This window comes from Equus przewalskii, chromosome 8 (assembly GCF_037783145.1).
Source record: "Equus przewalskii isolate Varuska chromosome 8, EquPr2, whole genome shotgun sequence".
Lineage (NCBI taxonomy): Eukaryota > Metazoa > Chordata > Mammalia > Perissodactyla > Equidae > Equus > Equus przewalskii.
Window position 1 is genome coordinate 73,484,912 of NC_091838.1, and position 18,127 is coordinate 73,503,038.

At 41.8% G+C, this 18,127-nt stretch overlaps 1 protein-coding gene across 5 annotated transcripts in view; it reads right to left on the minus strand.

The window, feature by feature from the left end:
* The window catches only part of ADCY8 (adenylate cyclase 8), a 216,953-nt gene that overhangs the window by 88,227 nt on the left and 110,599 nt on the right, over positions 1–18,127 (minus strand). For all 5 annotated transcript variants that reach the window (XM_070630986.1, XM_070630985.1, XM_070630988.1 and 2 more), the window contains exons 6-7: positions 15,503–15,661; positions 13,606–13,876 (exon numbers count right to left, since the gene is read on the minus strand). In XM_070630986.1, coding sequence (XP_070487087.1) covers positions 13,606–13,876; positions 15,503–15,661 — 430 coding nt within the window. The remainder of the gene's footprint in view (positions 1–13,605; positions 13,877–15,502; positions 15,662–18,127) is intronic.

The window sequence follows — 18,127 nt, forward strand, 5'->3', positions numbered from 1 at the left end:
AACACAAGAATGAAGGGATGCATCTTTGCAGAATGGTTCTGTGGACCAATCAGTTTAGGAAATGTGAATCCATTATTAGCTTACTATCATCTTTCGTGACTACTCCCCTTGAGAAAAGGAACTTTGTCTCTTTTGTTAATTTCTTTGTCCCCAGTGCCTAAGCCAATGCCTGGCACTAAGTGGCCGCTCCATATATGTTTGCTGAATGAAAAAATTCTTATATTATCTCATCGGAGTCTCATAGTACACATTACTGAAATAAAGACATTGATAAGTTCTGCAGAAATGAGACTTGGACTCTGCATTTTCCAAACTTCTGTAACCACAAAACCCTCTTTTGCTTGAATCACCTCTACATGTTCCATGGAATGCCATTTGAGAAACAGTGCTCTAAAGTTCTTCCCTGCTTTTGTTCGCAACTTCTGCCCAGTGGACCTGTTTCTGATCTCTGAATAAGATCTCTTTATCTCCCTCCATATGGCCACCTTCAAGTGTTTGGAGTTTTCTTCCTCAGACTAACAGCTTTGATTTCCCCAATGGCTCCACAGGTGACATGGTGTCCACATATGGCACAAGGCTTTCTAGTTTGTCCATGTCCTGAGCATACTACTGCACAGAATCAGACCAAATGCAAATGGCCTCTGACCCCATGCTGGGGCCTAGACACCTGCCACAATATCACCTATTAAACAATTACTCAGTCCATTATATCTCATGCACTGGAACATGTAGCATCTAGTTTCCCTTCCTATTGCTACTTTATAAACTAATTCAGACGTCACCTCCTCCAGGAAGCCTATTCTAAGCCTGCACTTATCCTTAACATAGCAGTTACTGTGATGTATTGTAATTGCCTAATAGTGTGTTTGTCTGTTCCTCTAGGCTCTGATCTCCTTAAGAGTCAGGTGCTATGTTTCATCCATAACTCATCTCTAGCATCTGGCACATTTGGTAGGTTCTTAATAAGTATGTGTGGCAGGAATGAATGAATGGATGGGTGAAAGGTTCTTTAGAGCATTCTTTCCAATCTCTTCTTACTAAAAGCCCCTTTATTTTTTCCTTTTCTCTCCCAAATGGAGTCCCAAATGGACTCCAAATTTGAAAAGATTATGTTTCCCAAACTGTGCTTATTAAATAAAAGTAGTTTATTTTCCTACTATTCAATCAAATGCCTATTTTTTGATCAGCAGGAGATAAAAGGCCTTACTATGATAGTTGAATAAAATTCCAGCCAAGAGCAAGAGCCTTGAAAGGCAGGCTTATGATGCTCATCAATATGATATTTTATCCAGGTTTCTGGAAGCCAGAGAAGGCTTCTCTCATTACTACCTCCCAGTACTGGCCAGTAAGCCACCAGAGATCACAGATGGAAAAGCGCTAACCTGAAGACCTTTCTGGAACCAATGCCTAGGCTACTGTCAGCTGGAGCATCTCCCATGAGCCAGCTTGAAGCAGAAAGTTGAAGTCATCAGTGAAAGGGCTTCACCGTTTGGCTCTTCTGGGAGATGGACGTGGCAGGTTTGAGATCAGCTGTAGGTGGTTGTGATCAGGGTCTCACAGTGAGGACCAGCTCATTGCTGATTTGGGAAAGACCTGGAGAGGATGCCAAGTCTAGCAGGCTTGGGGCCTCTTTATGGGGCCTTAGCCTCTTGTGTTGAGACATCCTATCCTTTACAAAGACTCAGCTGGTTTCCAGTCTCAGGCTGGAGTCTGCACTCAGAAGCAGGTAAGGCCAAAGGCTTCCTCAGCCAACTCCTGGACCACCCTTCCATTGCCTTTATGGCAACATTTTCCGGGTGCCTAACTTGGAGGCCTCTGTGGCTCCATTTCAAAATGGCCGCCTGTAGGGTGTGGGTTGTGGAAAAGGCAGAGATTTTATTCTTCAGTTTCTATTCCACTTCCTGTGTCCTTTCATTACAAGCAGATGTGAGAAGAAATTGCCAGGAACAAGCACTAAGCCTGAATGAGAGCACCCGGTGTACACATTAGAGTTACTTTTTCTCTACTATTTGTTAAAACTACCATCCAACCCCTAGAAGAGAAGACTCCTACTCGTTTTTTTAAATAGTTATTTTGTGTGCTTTTTAAGAAAGCTCACGTCATAGGAAAGCTTTGAGCTGATCTAGTCTACCACGGTTTGCATCAGGGACTCAGGGAGAATATTTACTGTGCCTGAAAGAGACACAACTATTTTGTTCTCAAATCTAGGGCTGGGGGAGTAGAGATTTTCTTGGATGTAAGATGTCATGCTTTTCTGTAAGAAGGCTCTAAGTGGCATTTGGGTAAACAATGATTGGGGACCCTTAGGAAAATATCCACGTGGGGCTTCCCAGAGCCTGCCATGTAACAACTTGTCCTTCTTAGAGGAATGGAGGTGCTAGCAAATTGGACACTTCTCCCTCAGCAAGATATGTTAGTCAAGATTGTCGTGACTTTTCTTGTCTACACTTGAGAGAAAATGAAATATCACATTCAAATTCCATGTCTGATGGTTTCTTAGTTAGAATTCCTACTTAGTTTCTCTCTCTTTTTTTTTCCTTTGGATATTTATGTCACCATAATCTGTTTTCCAAGCAAAGCAAAAGAAGGTGTAATGAGATCTTCCTGTGGAAGGAGGGCTATGGGCTACTGCTCCGGGAAGAGGTTTAAGTAATTTTCATAATAAGCTCATAGATCCTGCTCCAAGAAATGCAATAACCAGGGTCAGAGTGTCCACTCTGTTTGCTGAAATAACAGTCCAGACCTTTCCAGCCAGCCTGCTTCAGGACGCCAGCAGCCCTCGGTAGCCTGGTTCCCAATCCTCAATCATGAGCAAATAATGCCAGTCTGTGGCCCAGGCTATTAGGAAAATCATTGCTTCCCACCTTTAGGCAGAACTGGAAGTTTGCAAATATTGTGTGAATGTTACATTTGATAGGGCATAAAGGATGAGTGAATTCCTTTGATTGGCCTTTGTCACTTTGTGTCCCGAAATTTCAATCCATTTATGATTAAGAGAATAAAACAATGACAGGGGAGATACCCCTCGTTCTGGCAGATTCCACAATAAGAATTTACTAGTTTGCTACTCTTTTGAACCCCGCAACCTTATTCTTGATCTTTTGACTAATATTGATAAGTGGGATCAGTAAGACAGTTTATTTATTTTGGGATTTAGGACCCAGACATGGCAGGCTCTCTTCCCAGAGTCATTTGCCTGACATTAAATGCCTTGCTGCTGGCTTCGGTTCATCCTACTGGCTTGTGGTTTGGGACACACAGTGGTTTTGGTTATCTATGGATGAGGTGTGGGCAACCAGTCAGCGTGGCTGAACTTCCAGGCCAATCAGAATTCCAGGTGACTAGGCAGAACTCTCAGGAAAGGAGACTCAGAGCCCACAGAGGCAATTCCAGATTTCATCCCCAAGCCCTGGTCCAAAGACCTCAGAGCCAGGTTACCCCAGGACAAGTGGTGTCTGACACTGGTTCTATCTGCCTGAGAAGCTTGCCTGGCTCTGTTTGACTGATCCTCTATTAGCGAATTGAGGATTCCTCACTCTGATATTATCCTTTGAGTTCCTCAGAAAGATGCTAATCTCAGTTCGGGGGAATGTGATTGTGCCTGAGTCATGACACACTTGCACCATTTTTAATCAAAAAGAGTTGTTAAACTTTTGCAGAATTGGCTGAAACAGAAGTTGGCACATCTTTAGATGTGGCCACTTTGAAGCCACATGACTTGAGACAAGCTGCCAACTGTTAGCTTTTAAAATATCACATCCCTAGTAATGTGTGGAACAGATATGCAAACCCCAGCACTGACTTCATCTCAGGGTTCGGGGTGGAGTGAGCGACAGGGATGGGCTGAGCCCAGGGAGGGAGGCAGGATTCCTGTTTTGGACGTGACTCATGAGTTGGGGAGAGAGAAGCTGAAACATTAATGGTTTGTTTAAGGGACCACAGTATAGGTGTGAATCAAAGTACTTGTAGCCCTGAAATGACTGGGTGAAAATGTCATAGGCTGTGGCTGGAGAGGTGACCACTATCTCATTGACCGAATGACCTTGGGTTGACAGCCTCGATCATTTCAGTTCAGGAAATGAATAAACAAACATATACCAGGACATAAGCTGCTCAGATTTTCTGTGAACCTCAAAGACGTAGATATTTCAGAAAGGTCAATGCCATGGGTAAAATGAAACACACATGTGTCTGCATGTTTATATGTGCATGTGTTTTCTTGGAAATTTGGGGAAAATTGAAATAAAACAATTAGTTAAACTTTTATCTTTTTAAAGACTTTTTGTAGTAATTATTTTCATTTAGGAATATGAAATAAATATGATACTGTGAGTTGCTGACAAATTGCTCACGTTTGGTGTTTTAAGTCTCTAGATCTGAGTTTTTTACAGATTCCTATTGTACAATTTACCAATTCAATTTAGTTATTGATGCTTTCCTTAATTTGGTTCCAACGGAGCTACAAACTACCGCCCTTCAAGAATCCAACCTTTCTTACTTTTCACTGGTTATGGCAGGACGAACCTGGGAAAAGATGACACTACTCAGGTTAGAGTCAAACTGTTATGTCTTGGGGACTTTGTGGCTTCTATTTCCTCATACCCTAACTTTTCTACTGCACACTTTTCTTTTTTGAGGAAGATTAGCCCTGAGCTAATATCCACCGCCAATCCTCTTCTTTTTGCTGAGGAAGATTGGCCCTGAGCTAACATCCATGCCCATCTTCCTCTATTTTATATGTGGGACACTTGCCACAGCATGGCTTGATAAGTGGTGCGTAGGTCCAGGCCCAGGATCCGAACCAGTGAACCCTAGGCAGATGAAGCAGAGTGTGTCAACTTAACGGCTACGTCACCGGGCTGGCACCTCTACTGCACACTTTTCTATTGGAAATGTCTAAATAATTTAGGTTTTCTGGGCCATGATTATCCCTGATGTTTGTTTCTGAGTTTATCACTTAAGAGTAGTCCTGTTCAAGCTCAAGTATCCCCAAGACATGGAATCCTGAGTGGGTGCTACCACATATGATGTATACAAAGCCCTTATCGTCTCATGGTGTGAAGAGATCTTTTACGGGACTAAAGGTGACATAAAAGTGAGAGAATGGGAAAGACACAACAGAGTCTAATGGTTTATAACTTGGAATTCACAGTAGTTTGAGGATCCTTGCAATGTGAGAGGACCTTTCAAAAAGTTCCATCAATATCCAAGGAATTACCACTGTAGTTCCTTTTTAACCCTTGGTGAAGCAAAAGGAAGTAATACACAAACAGCCAAGATGAGGCTGTTTAGGCCAACAAAAATGTCAAGCGTCTTTGCTCTAGGCTGGAATTAAATCACGTTAGGGTGATAACTCTCATTTCCTTGTGCAGAGGGGTAGCAATGATGGATCACGACATATGTGACAAATCACTTTAAAAAATGGGAATACAAATTCATTCACACCAAATGCAATTTTATTTGGAAAGAAAAACCTTCATACACATGAATTGCCCTGGGTCAAAACAATAAAAGGCATCCTCGATAGAGAAAAGATGGGAAAATTCTGAAGGAGCTCAATAAAGAAATTTTACAATGAAGAATCTTAGCAAAATTTGCACCAAGATTAATCAAACTTAAATCACAATTCTAGTTTTTCAAATTGAGGAAATAAAGAAGTCAGAAAAAAATCTAGATTTTTGCTTTCTCTTCCTACCTATCTTCACATATTTAAAATACCATACATTAGTTGGTTCCAGTTCCTCAGGCCACAATTTTATGGCTTCCCCAAACAACTAGTCAATCCCTGGTGAAAGGAGAGTTCAACTAGTTTGTTTAGAAAAGTTTCAGCCAGTTGTTGGCTGTGGAGTAACCACAGGCTGCATCTTACACACTTGCCAACTTAAATGCGCATTTCCAGATCTGCAGTTTCTATATGAGCCACAAACTCACCTCTCTGCCTCTATCTCTTCCACCTTATTCTACCCCTGGAACTTCAGAGAAAGAAAGAATGATTAGTCAAAATTAATGGATCAAGTTGCCTGTTTAATCCACTCAGCATTCCCTGGAAGGCTTCCCATCCACTTGCCTTTCTGAAGAGAGTGAAAAACCAGACCCCCCTAATGATTTGTCCTGGCTGACCTCAGTGGCTATCTTCTGAGTCAGGGCTAAGGACAGCCCGGGGCGGGGGGGTGGGGGGGGGGTTCGTTGTAAGAAAAGCCTTCTTACCAGAAGAGTACAGACTGACTTCAGGGAAATGTCCAAAGGCCTCCATGTTCTCTACTCCTGCAGATGTCCCATCCAATGAACATCAAAGCTTAATCTGATGTTAAAATGGTTAAAAATAAATTACCTACTGAGAAAAATTTGCCTGTGATTTCCTGCATACTGAGACTGAAGATGGACAATGAGATACTCGGCAGCTTATCACAGAGCAGTAAGTTCTGAAAGCACACTTTCCTCTTTAAGACCAACATCCAGTATTTCAGGCCTTTTTAGGGGTAGGAATTTCAGGTCAGAGTTCTCTGTGGGGAAAGAGAAGCCTGTGCTTTGTTCTTGAGCAGCAGAATCCCAGGCCTAGATGGTGGCCTTGCTGTTCCCCTCCTTGTGGGGTCTTAGTGCCTCATTCTTGGTGAACCTCTGCTTGGCTGTGGATCTCAGCTTAACAGTCACTTCCTTGGGAAGGTCTTCTCTGATTATCTTGGACCAACCTCTACTACACTGTCCTGCTTTACTGACAGCAACGTTCATACTGGGCCAGTTGACCTTTTAGTAATACCACTGGGCTGTGAGCTCCTGGACAGCTTGAACCTTCTTCATCTCTCTATCCCCAGGACCCAGCACAGTGCCTGGCAAATTGTAGTTGCTCAACAAGTAGTTGAATAACAAATGACTGAATGAATGAGGGAACAAATGAACATCTTGGGGGGACTGACTGGCCCAAGTTGAACGATAGAAGGAAAATGAATTTGAATTGAGAGAGTTCTTTTTCTTGTGGGCATTTGAATGCATGAAAAGGGGGGCCTGCCACGTAGTTTGCATACTGCCTTTTAGGGGCAGAAACAGAAGGAAAGAAAACAAACCCTAGGGATCAATATTACTCAACTGGAAACTTAGTAGTCATGTTGAAAACAGGATCCCGAAAAAAAGCAAGGTATTTGTAATGATGTTGGCTGTTAATATCCATGTAATCAAAACTCAGTTATCCAGAATGCTGAGGGAAAGGGTAAATTTCATTCCCTAGTTAGGTGAGATTTTACCTCAAACACTATTTTTTGCTTTAACTCTTGTTTCTGAGTTTGATATTGATGTTTTAAGACAGTTCACTAGGATAGCTGTAAACAGCGGGAGCTCCCATTGATTCCTGGCTAATTATTTGTTCTCTGGGCTTTGGGTGGTAGGATCTGGAAGTGTAGGTAACTCACCAGTGTAGCCACATACTCCCAACCTGCTGAGAGTCTGAGGTGGAGAAATTGAATGGGGCCGTGTCAGAACCGAAAAGAAGTGTCAGGATTGTCCCGTACAGTCCAGCCATTGAACACATGAGAACACTGAGGCGTGGAGGGGAGAAGCGGTTGCCCAAGGCCTTGCAGTAGTAAGTGGAGAAATCAGGGCTATCATTCAGTTCCCTTGAGTTTCCTTTCAGGCCCTTTCCACTATCAAATGTGCAAATTTTGGGTCCTGCAGAGATTTGCCCCAGGATCACAAGACTCCCAGGCTACAGGACTAACCAGTCTACAGTGAGGAGGCTGGGACCCTCAACATCAGGTCAACAACATGAGGGTTTTGATCAGCAAGGTGATCAGATGAGGATTCTGTCTCTTCTTCCAATGGATACAGACAAGAAGATCTACGAAAAGGCCTAGTTGGGATTGATGAAGATACAGGAACCTAAATATATTCTTGTATCCTGCTTTCCAGCCCAGCCAGCCCCACTCCCTCCACGTTTGCTCTTCTTCTGGTGTCAACATTCTCCAGTCCAAGTGGGGCTACATCAAATCGTTGTTTTATCACTCAGTAGATGCGAGAGACTCTCCAGCTTAGACTTTTCCATGCCAACAATTATCACAAGGACACTCAGAGAGTCAGATGCTACCTGGGATGATAGGCTAGCTGGAGGAAAATCTGGTCATTTCCTGGAGCTTTCACAGAAAATTTCTAAATATCCCTGGTGAGCAAGTGACCCAACTTCAGAGGGTGAATACACACACACACACGTACACATACACACCTTTTTATGACTGACTGACCTGGAAGCAAGGTAAAAATCCAGCATATACCTTAAGGCCACAAAGGGAAGGCCTGATGGAAAGTATGTGGTTTTTAGAGTCAGAAATAACTGAGTTCTAATTCCAGCTCTGTTATTTACTGGATACATGACCTTCAGGGATTAATCAATCTTTACGAATCACAATTTTCTCATTTGTAAAGCAGGCACATCACACTTACCCTGTAAGGCTGATGTGAGAATTAAATGGAAAGAATGTGAGCAATGCTCCCAACATGGTACCTGGCCCCAACTCTCTACCTCTATTAGCATTAGTGGCTTATGGATATTTATATTCCTGGCAATGAAACATATTTGCTTTCCATTCATTGTGTGGAATATAGAAATTCCATCTACGTTTTTCAATCCTCATGGTACACATATTGACTTCTTGATAACAGTAATGACCAAAGTCAGTCTATTGCGTAAAAACAATTAATATATACAATGGAAGTCCCATATGTGACTATCTCTAGGTCATTCTTTAAAAGGCCCAGAGGAGGAGTAGAAAAATGCCTGGATTCTGGTGCTATGATGAATGTGAAAGGCTTAGATGGGTTGATAGTGAGAATTTTACAATATCTGAGGGACAGACCCCAGGCTCCAAAAAGGAGCTTGGCTTCTAAAAGAGTGGCTCCACCTCTCTTGGCATATCGCTTATCATAAAAATCAAGTTAAAATGATGAATATCCTTACACAATACATTTTATAGTGACATCAAAGCTTCACCCTTTGGTATCCTCCTGTAAACGCTAAGTCTAAGATGCAGTCTGTCTGCTAAGTCCCTTCTTGCCCCCTCCAATCCGTTCTCTGCAAGGTAGCCAAAGTGATCTCTTAAAAATCTAAAGCAGATCATGTCACTGACCTGCTTAGAACCTTTCTATCACTTCTCTTAGAATGAAACCTCAAATCAATCAGGCTTGCGGGATCAAGCTCCCGTCTCCTCTGGCTTCATCTGCACCCACTTCTCCCTGCTCACTATGCTATAGCCACTTGGGCCTTTTTGCTCTTCTTTAACACACCAACCTTTGTCCCACCCCAGGATCTTTACACTAGCTGTCTCCTCTGTCTACAGTGCTCTTCTCCTGGTTATTTGCATGTAGGGTCCTTTCAGTACTCAAAATGAATCTTCAGCGGCCCCTCACAACCCAATATGCAGTAATTTTATCTGCCCCTAGTCATATATCTGTATTTCCTTCATAGCACTTACGTGTTTTGGTTAATTGTCTGACTTCCCCATTCCTTTAAAATGTAAACTCCTGGAGAACAGGGACCAAGTCTCTCTTCTTGTTACTACACCCCATCTTCTAGAATACTGAGGGCCTGTTAAATAATTTAATCCACAAGAGCTCAAGAGCACAATTAGATTTTAGTTATAGCCTGCAACTAGAAGGGAAAAATAGGATCTTTAATATAAGGACCCTTTTCTTAAGTCTTCATTTTCATCCTAAATCTTGTCTTTATTCTGAAAGATTCAATGACCATGTTGAATACTCATCCAACGCCCTAGCCTTGACATTTCTGCACATCCTCCCCCACGTCAAAATTTTCACTTTTGGTCTACTTCACCTACCTACTTTTACTTTGGTAACCTTAAATTTCAATAGTCCACCTGCGATCGTAAACTTTCTGCTTTCTAGTTTTCTTACTTTTGTTCCACTCAGAAGCTCCGAGCATAGGAAGCCTCACTGGTAACTGAGCCAGGGTTCAGGACGCCAAGACGTCAAATCAATGGGCAGAACCCCTTGCATGTGTCAGGAGTCAGGGAGGCAAAGGATGAGCGCTTAGGGTGCCCAAGAGCAACTGGGGCGCTAGAACCCAGACTGGGTCAAACCAGCAATTTGAACCCAAATGGACACAAATATAATGGCAGGGAAGATGCACGACACCAAAACTAAAGGAGTATCTGCTGGCACAGACAGGGACTGGAAAATTCACATAAGGGGCCAGAAATAACTCTTAGTGATTCCTCTTGCTCCTCCAAATCATTGACAGACTCCTGAGATAGATAGGGAGGAGAGGACAGGGGTGGAGTTGGGGTTCTTCTTGGAAACCCAGAGCTCTCTCTTATCAACTGTGACAATCTGGCATCTGACTTCACCACCTTCTCAAACCTGTCTCTTGCCAATGATGTTCTTCAATTCAATTCCAATAGGCAATTTTTCAGCTTCATGTTGCTGGGCCTCTTGGCTATGTTAGACTTTGCTGATCTTTCTCCAATGTTCTGCTCTCTAGGCTTCCATGACACCGCATTCCCTAATTCTCTCCTGCCCACTTTGCTTCCTCTCTGTTTCTATCATGGGATCCTTGTTCTCTTGCACCTCCATCTGGTGATCCTCAAGGTCTGTCCTGTGCCTTCTTCTTGTTTTATTTTCCATAGTCCCTACAGTGACTGCTTTCACTCTCGTGGTTCAATTAGCACTCAAATTCTGATGACTGCCAGATTCACCTCCCTTGCACACGTCTTTTATGCCTGAGCTTCAAGAGTGTGTGTTCGACAGCCTTCTGCATCTCTCTCCCTGGATCTTGCCCAGGCACCCTAAGCTTAACTTGCCCCAAACTGAATTCCTAGTCTTTCCCACTCAATCTCCTCCTTTCCAGTGTTGCTTGTGGGCAATTTTGCCATCCATCCAGTCACCCAAGCAAAAAACCCAAAAGTCAAACTTAACCGGTTCCTCTCCCTTACCACCCACATCTATCATTTCATTCATTCATTTTAAGCAAGCCCTATTATTTACCAGGTATTGTCCTAATTGTGGGCTAAACCGTGGTAAGTAAAACAGATATAATTCCTATCTTTACGAAGCATATAAACTACTGGCTGACTTTACCTCTAAAGTGTTTCTTTCCTCTGTTCTGCTCTTTTATTACTAGCGGTGGTCAGCTAGTCATGTAAGGTTGCTCAACTAATCTTTATTGAGGGAATGAATACATGAGAATGTAAATATCTGAATATCTGTGGTCTATATATATAGCACAGATTTTGGCACAGCATTCAGATGTCATTAAAAATATTTCTAAGCACATATTATGAATCAATAGAAGCCAAAAACATCTGGCCAATTTAGCTGGAAAACCCCCAGTGAAGCATGAGTATGTTCTGTCTGTGTTATGCAAACACTCAGATGGTCTGGGCTTTCTGTGGAACTGACTGGGTGTTTTGGCAGAGTGCAGGTTTTTCCAGACCAGCCCAGATCCTTCCAGGTACACATTATGTCTCTGAATTGCACATATGGCTCACTAACTTCTAGAGTTAAGCATAAGTGCAAACTCTGAGTGCTTGTGACCATTTTAATTGACTCAGTCATTTCCAAAATGTTATTAGTGCCACCTATTTATGAATACCAAGGCACATTCACTGGCTCTGAAATCTGAAGACATCAAAATGAATTGAGATTATTCATGGTGAAGATGACACAGATGGGTTGTATCCAGGCAAAACTCAGGCATCGTGAGAAATATACGGTATGGTTAAACACCGAGAATAATTATCTTTAACTAATAGTGACATCTTTTATAATAATTATTTGATGACATTAGCAGATATCTTTAGATAATCAGGAAAGAAATATTTCAACTATTCCTATACAGCTTTACCAGATCAATCAATCATGGAATAAAACCAAGCATCCCCACTTCTCTCTTATTGGTTCTCAATTATTAGTAGCAAGGTTAGGTACAACTGAGGCTAGAACAATTAGGTCCTATCCCAATTTCCACAACCAGCTTAAATGGAAAGAATTATTCTAAAGCAAAGAACAAAAATAAAAAGAAAACCAAAAAAACCAAGAGAGAGAACTTTATGCAGAGTTATTGAGGTATTTAGGGTGAGGTATGCATCTCCTTTTCTCTAAATAACCAGCATTCAGGCTCAAGCTAACAATAGGCAAAGGAAGCGGAGAAGGTACTGTCAGCTGGGCATGCACCCACTCCAGAAAGTATGTAAGACTGTTATTTTATATAATAGCAAATTGTATCATGCACACCAGATCAGGGATGGAAAGAAGTAGGCACTGAAATCAGTGATGACTTGTGTGGGCATAATAATTTGGGGGAAAATGAAACACTCCCAAAAGAATAGTGAAGACCTAACGATGGAGTCTTGCAAGGCATGCGGGCTGGGTTCAACGTGCATCTTTTCCCGGTGGAATCGGGTCCACGCATTGTTCCATAGCTCCTTCACACAGAACTGGAAGGAATCTGAGGTTGACCTGGCCTCAGAGTGCCCCGTCAATCTTTCCAGTGCAGAAGAATCTCAGCATTTTTAACCTTTTCCATTTTAAATGTCTTTAAGCAGACAGATTTTTCTTACCTACACGTTAATGAGAAAAGTCCAGGTCCATGGATTAAAACAATTAACCCACATGTGTCTTTACATGTCTCCCGACACTATTGGTTTGGTTCATTTGCTTCATAGTACTCTCAGCTGTTGTTCAGCTCAGGAGCATTTCAGAAACTGTCTACAAGTCTTATATATTGGCATTTTTTTTTGCTTCTTCAAAGAAGTATGGTGGAGTCACACCATTTAACTTAAGTGAATTCAACTATATGTGCTTGGCCCAAATGGTTAAAGGGAAAATCCATATTGGAGCAGGTGGTTTTGCCTACGCTCTGAGTGACCATTCTGGGCAGGGGAGCATCTCTGAATCCACTTTAGTTCTCTCCCTTGATCAGCCTCAGTTCTATAGTGCCTCTTGGAATCTGAGCATCTCATTGGGTGTAGTGTGATTCTGGTACTTGAAGAAACAATTTTTAAAAATAAGGTGACTTACACCTTATGTATTGACTTTGTTGCCCTATTTCACATATAAGATGCAAATCCACACCATATAAGAGTGGGGTCCTGTGGGTGGCTTTGAAATTGCACACTACTCCCGAATGTCCTTACCCTCACCCTGGGTATCACTTCGTGCTGCTTTTATATCCCCAAATCAACAGTGCCCTCCTGATTTTAAATTTCAGAGGGCAACTCAGAACTAGCCTGCCAGCTAACTAAAAAACGGCATTCTCATGGATGTGGTCTACTTCTATTGTTAGTTTAATAACATCAGGTTTATATTTTCCAGCATGAGTAATATCTTCTGGTAAAATTACAATTCCGCTTCACATGACATTTATTTTTAGCGAGGTCAAAAAAAAGGGCGGGGAGAGGGCGTTGAGAACCTCTGGTACTTCTGACATTTCCTGAAATTGCACACATAGGTTAATTCTGTCCTGAGGAGACATGTTTGATCACTTGCAATTATGGTGCTCAGCAGAGAAAAGGTTAAAGATGAATCGGTTTTCCCTGAGGCATCAGGGTTGGAGGTGCACTGGAGCATGCATTCGCGGCTAACCAGAAGAAGGAAGCCAGGACTTACGTTCTGTTTCCCCACTATGTTATCGAAGGGCAGTTCGGGGCTCCAAGATCCTTCCGTGAACGTCGCCCCACTGTTTCTCCTGTCTGAGGAGCTCACGGACTCCTTGACAATGTCTTCGGGCAAGGACAGCAGACTCTCTTCAGGCTGCTTAATTAAATAGGTCTCTATATTATGCTTCCTCAAGAATTCGTTCCTCTCTTTCCCGTGACCCTCTTCCACGTTATAGTCACCGTTGAGACAGTCCAGCGTGGCTTTGGAAATGTGAATCCTCCTGTGTGCACAAAGCATAGATTATCATGCATTCCTGACGTAGCCAGCAAAGGCCATTGCTGTGTTTTGTCCTGTGCAAAGCCAACATCAGGGCCGCACGTGGGTACACCTAGGACATGTTCTCAAGGACAATATTTATCCCTTTGAAAAAGCAGAAAGAATAAAAGAAAACAGAAGTACAAGCATAAATCAATGAACAGGGTATCACTGACTTCACCCCAAGGGACACTGCAGCCTCTGAGAAAATACAGCCCTACTGAGCCACACTTACGCACTTTTTTTGTTTTTTCTTATTACCGTCAGCCTGATTCCAGCAACCTTTAAGAATCAGTGATTTTTCAGTGGTGTTGACTGTATTGAAAAAACAAGTTCCTTAAATGTTTCTGAAACAAATGGCAAATCTTTTCCAAAGCACCATGCAACAAAAGTTCTCTTAGTGTCTTGAATTCCTATCATTTCAATTGCTATATATTTGTTCCTTGTTTCTTCAACTTGTCTGTAATCTTCTTAGAACAACAGCAGGTCTTCTAAGTCCACAGGGCTACAGGGAGGGTCCTTTGGAGAAACCACTGTAAAATGCAATTTCCCCTGAAATGTGTATAATGCAAGAAGCAGAGAACAGAGCTGTGGACATGTGCAGGCTGGCAGTTGGCTGGGCTCGCTCACAAGGTAAGTGACTCATTTCCACACAATCATCAGCCACTGTAGCCCATGATTCAAAATTTTTTTTTTTTTTGTAGCAAAACAACAGATGAAATCAAAAGCCTTAAGGATCAGACTTGAACCATTGAACCATGGAAATTGCACATGATAAATTATCCTGCGGAAGAGGTTTTCTGTGCTCATAACTGTCTAATACAATCAGACTACTTATTGTGCTGCATCGTGGTCTGCATAGACTAGTGTGGTAGTTACGAGCATGAACTCTGACCAGATTGCCTGGATTGAAACTCTAGCTCTATCACTTGCTAGCTGACAGATCATTGGCAAGTCCATTTTCTCATTCCCGTAAAAATGGGAAAAATAATAGTACTCATCTCTTAGGGATGTTGTGAACATTATAAGAGTCGATTAGTATAAATAAGTCAAAATAGCACATGGTACATACTATAAAAGCAAATGCTTAAATTATTCTTATTTTCAAGGTTCAATAAACTTTTCCAGGCCACTAGTACCTTTGGTGATTGTATACCTACTGGTCCTTGCCAGCAAAATTTGGAGAGCTGAGTTTTCAAGGAAGGGGCAGGTCAATAAGTCTTAACCCTGGCTACCCTTGAGACTTGCTTTGAGAATTTAAAATAGATTCTGCTTTACATGAACTGGCACGGGGTCTGGGCACCAGTATTAAATGTTCGTCTGCTGGTTCCAATGTGAAGTCAAGTCTGAAAACCAATGCTGTGCAAGGCTGGGTCCCGAACACTTGAGTGTCATCCCATCATCCTCATTTCCTATGTGAATTTCACTAGACTTTTGGGACCAATATTAGTATGATGTTTTTAATGTCTTATCTCCTCCCAAATAATTGCTTATTTGATCTATAACTCTGAATATGCACATGGGAAACCCACTGTCACAACGTGAGCAAATGACGAAGGTTGAGCAACAAGAGGGCTTTGTTTTGGCTTACCCCGGGATTCCTCCAGATTCAAGTTTGTTTGCAATGTCCACATCCCAAGACCAGACATCAAACTGCCACTTCCGTAGTCCCAAAACGCCACATAGCACTGAGCCTGAGTGAATTCCGATCCTCATGTCAACATCATGCTTTGTCCTTGACCGTACATACCTGTTGACATAGGTGAATGGAGAGACATGTGCATAAGGCCTGAGTGGGCACCCTTGGCCCTGGTAGCAACCCTGGTCTTGGCCACTCCATAATTTCAACTTCTGCCCATTCAACTGCCACCTCTTGCATGAAGCCTTCTTGGATTACCTGATGACTGGAGGGATTCTCTTCCTCCTCTGAAGTCCCTTAGCCTTCTACCTGAACTTTCAAGGGTCCTTATCACCTTGCTCTGCAAACCCACTCATCCTATCCTCTCTCTCAGGGAATGGCATCAGTGTCTTTCTCTACCCACCAGTTCATAAACCTGGGATAGATTATAGATTCTGCACTTCATCTCACATTCCATTTCCAACCTAAATATTTTAATTTTTATGATGTTTCCTTACCTCCATTCCTCCCACCAACATTCTGGTTCAGGCCACCATCATGCTTTGGTCTTGGGTCCAGGCCTCAGCCTGACCTCCTTTCGGCCCACGTTCTACACAGCTATCACAAACACCAATATGACCTTGTCACTCCATCATTCCCTTGCTTAAAACTCTTTCCTGGCCTCTTAACTCCTTGCAGCAGTGGTCTCCAGGGTAAAGTGCTCACATTGCAGCACTGAGCTGGGTCATCCATTGGGATGCAGGAAGAGAATGTTAGAACTTCCATTCATAGCTTTTGTTTATTATCTTTACCAAAATTTGACATATGGTTGACCTCAGCGATCTTTCAGTGTCCATGTCCAACGGTCCTCTGACTGTAAGCAGGGAGGAGGCATCTTGAGAAAAGAGGAGGAATTCCACCATTGAGGGTTTCCTCTAAGCACACACATCCCTTCTTCACTTTCAGAGTATTTCAAACAACTTTAGTCTATGACTGAAATAATGTCATTTATGTAGAGAGAAATTCAAATGGCAGAATATAATACTTAAATATAGAATCACTAGAAAAATCTTCATTGCCTCATAGAAATTCAATGGTTATTGACTTCAAAATGCCTAAAAGAGTTGTCAGACTTAAAGATGATTTATCACTTATCTTTGACAAAAAGGCAAGGGCTCCAAAATAGTTCACTTTTTTGTGATAATGGGCTGCCATTAATATTCCCTCTATCAAATATTTGGAAAAAGACAAACTTTTTAAATTTGTTTATCCAAGCTAAAGATGATGGTTTAAGAAGAAAGGAGAGAGTAACAGCTTTTTACAAAAAATTCATGGTCTGAAGAGAGAAGTTTGAAAATGGGAGTTTGAAATGATTTTACCTCTTTGGGAACCTGGTTGTCAAACATAAATTACATCATCTATCAAAATTCTTAGAGCTGTACATTTACTAAGTTGTTTAAAAATCTTCCAAATGAAGAGTTCTGGTGGGGTGTGAACCCATTTGTTAAAAGTACAAAAAAATCTATTGCCCTCTACTGAGCTTGTAAAGATAACTCATAGACATCAGAGAAGAAGAAAATTTACGACAAGAGTTACACAGGACTTTGGAATAAATGACTTAGAAAACACAGTCAAGAGGGCAAGGCTCCCCAGAATCTGCCTGTCTTGATCAGATACATATTCAGTTAGCTCTGATAGCCATTAGAGTCAGGTATAGAAATAAACTGAATTTGGAACCTGACTTTAGCAATACTCTATCACTAACTATCAAGATTTTTTAAAAAAGAATCAGTTATGTTCAAACCCACTGTTTTTGCTAAAAAATGGTAAAAGCGGAAAGATTTTTGTACTGTCATTAAATTAAAAATATTTAAAAGCATTATTTATTTCATCATTATTCTTTAAAATCCACATTTCATGTAGGTTTTATAGCATATGTTTTTAAATGTATGAATATAATTGATAGACTAGAAAATGAATACAATTTATAAATTATAATAATTATTAAAATCTGTTTTGATAAAGATGGGGGATCAAAGCATTCAGAAACCACTGGCCTATGTAATAAAATGGAAAATTCCTAGTCTGGCACACAAAGTCCTTCATGATCTGTCCTGTGCCTCATTGTGTCTTATTTCTCATGCAGACGTTAGACTCCAGGCATCCAAACTACAGGTCACTGCCTGAACCCTGTGCTCCTTCTCCCACTGTGGGCCCATGATGCTCCATCAGTCTGGAACGTCCATTCCCTCATTCAGTTGAAGTCTGGATTATGTGCCCTTCCCTGTGTTCCAATTTCATCACACGCAGACAATAATGGGGTGTTGTATTGTAATCATCTGTCTCCTCTATTGGACTCTTAACTAATTGAGGGTAGGGACTTTGCAGGTTCATTGTCATATGTCTCTCTTAACCCTATACTGCGTCTGGAACTTGGCCAATGCTCAGTAAGTGTTTATTGAATGGAAGGATGGATGGATGGATGAATGGGTGGGTGTCCGTACTCACTATTCATGTTCCCACTTATCTAAGCTCTTTGATAAAGAGTATAAGCTCCTTGAAAGCAATATTCCTGTCTGAACAATCCTTGCATCTCTC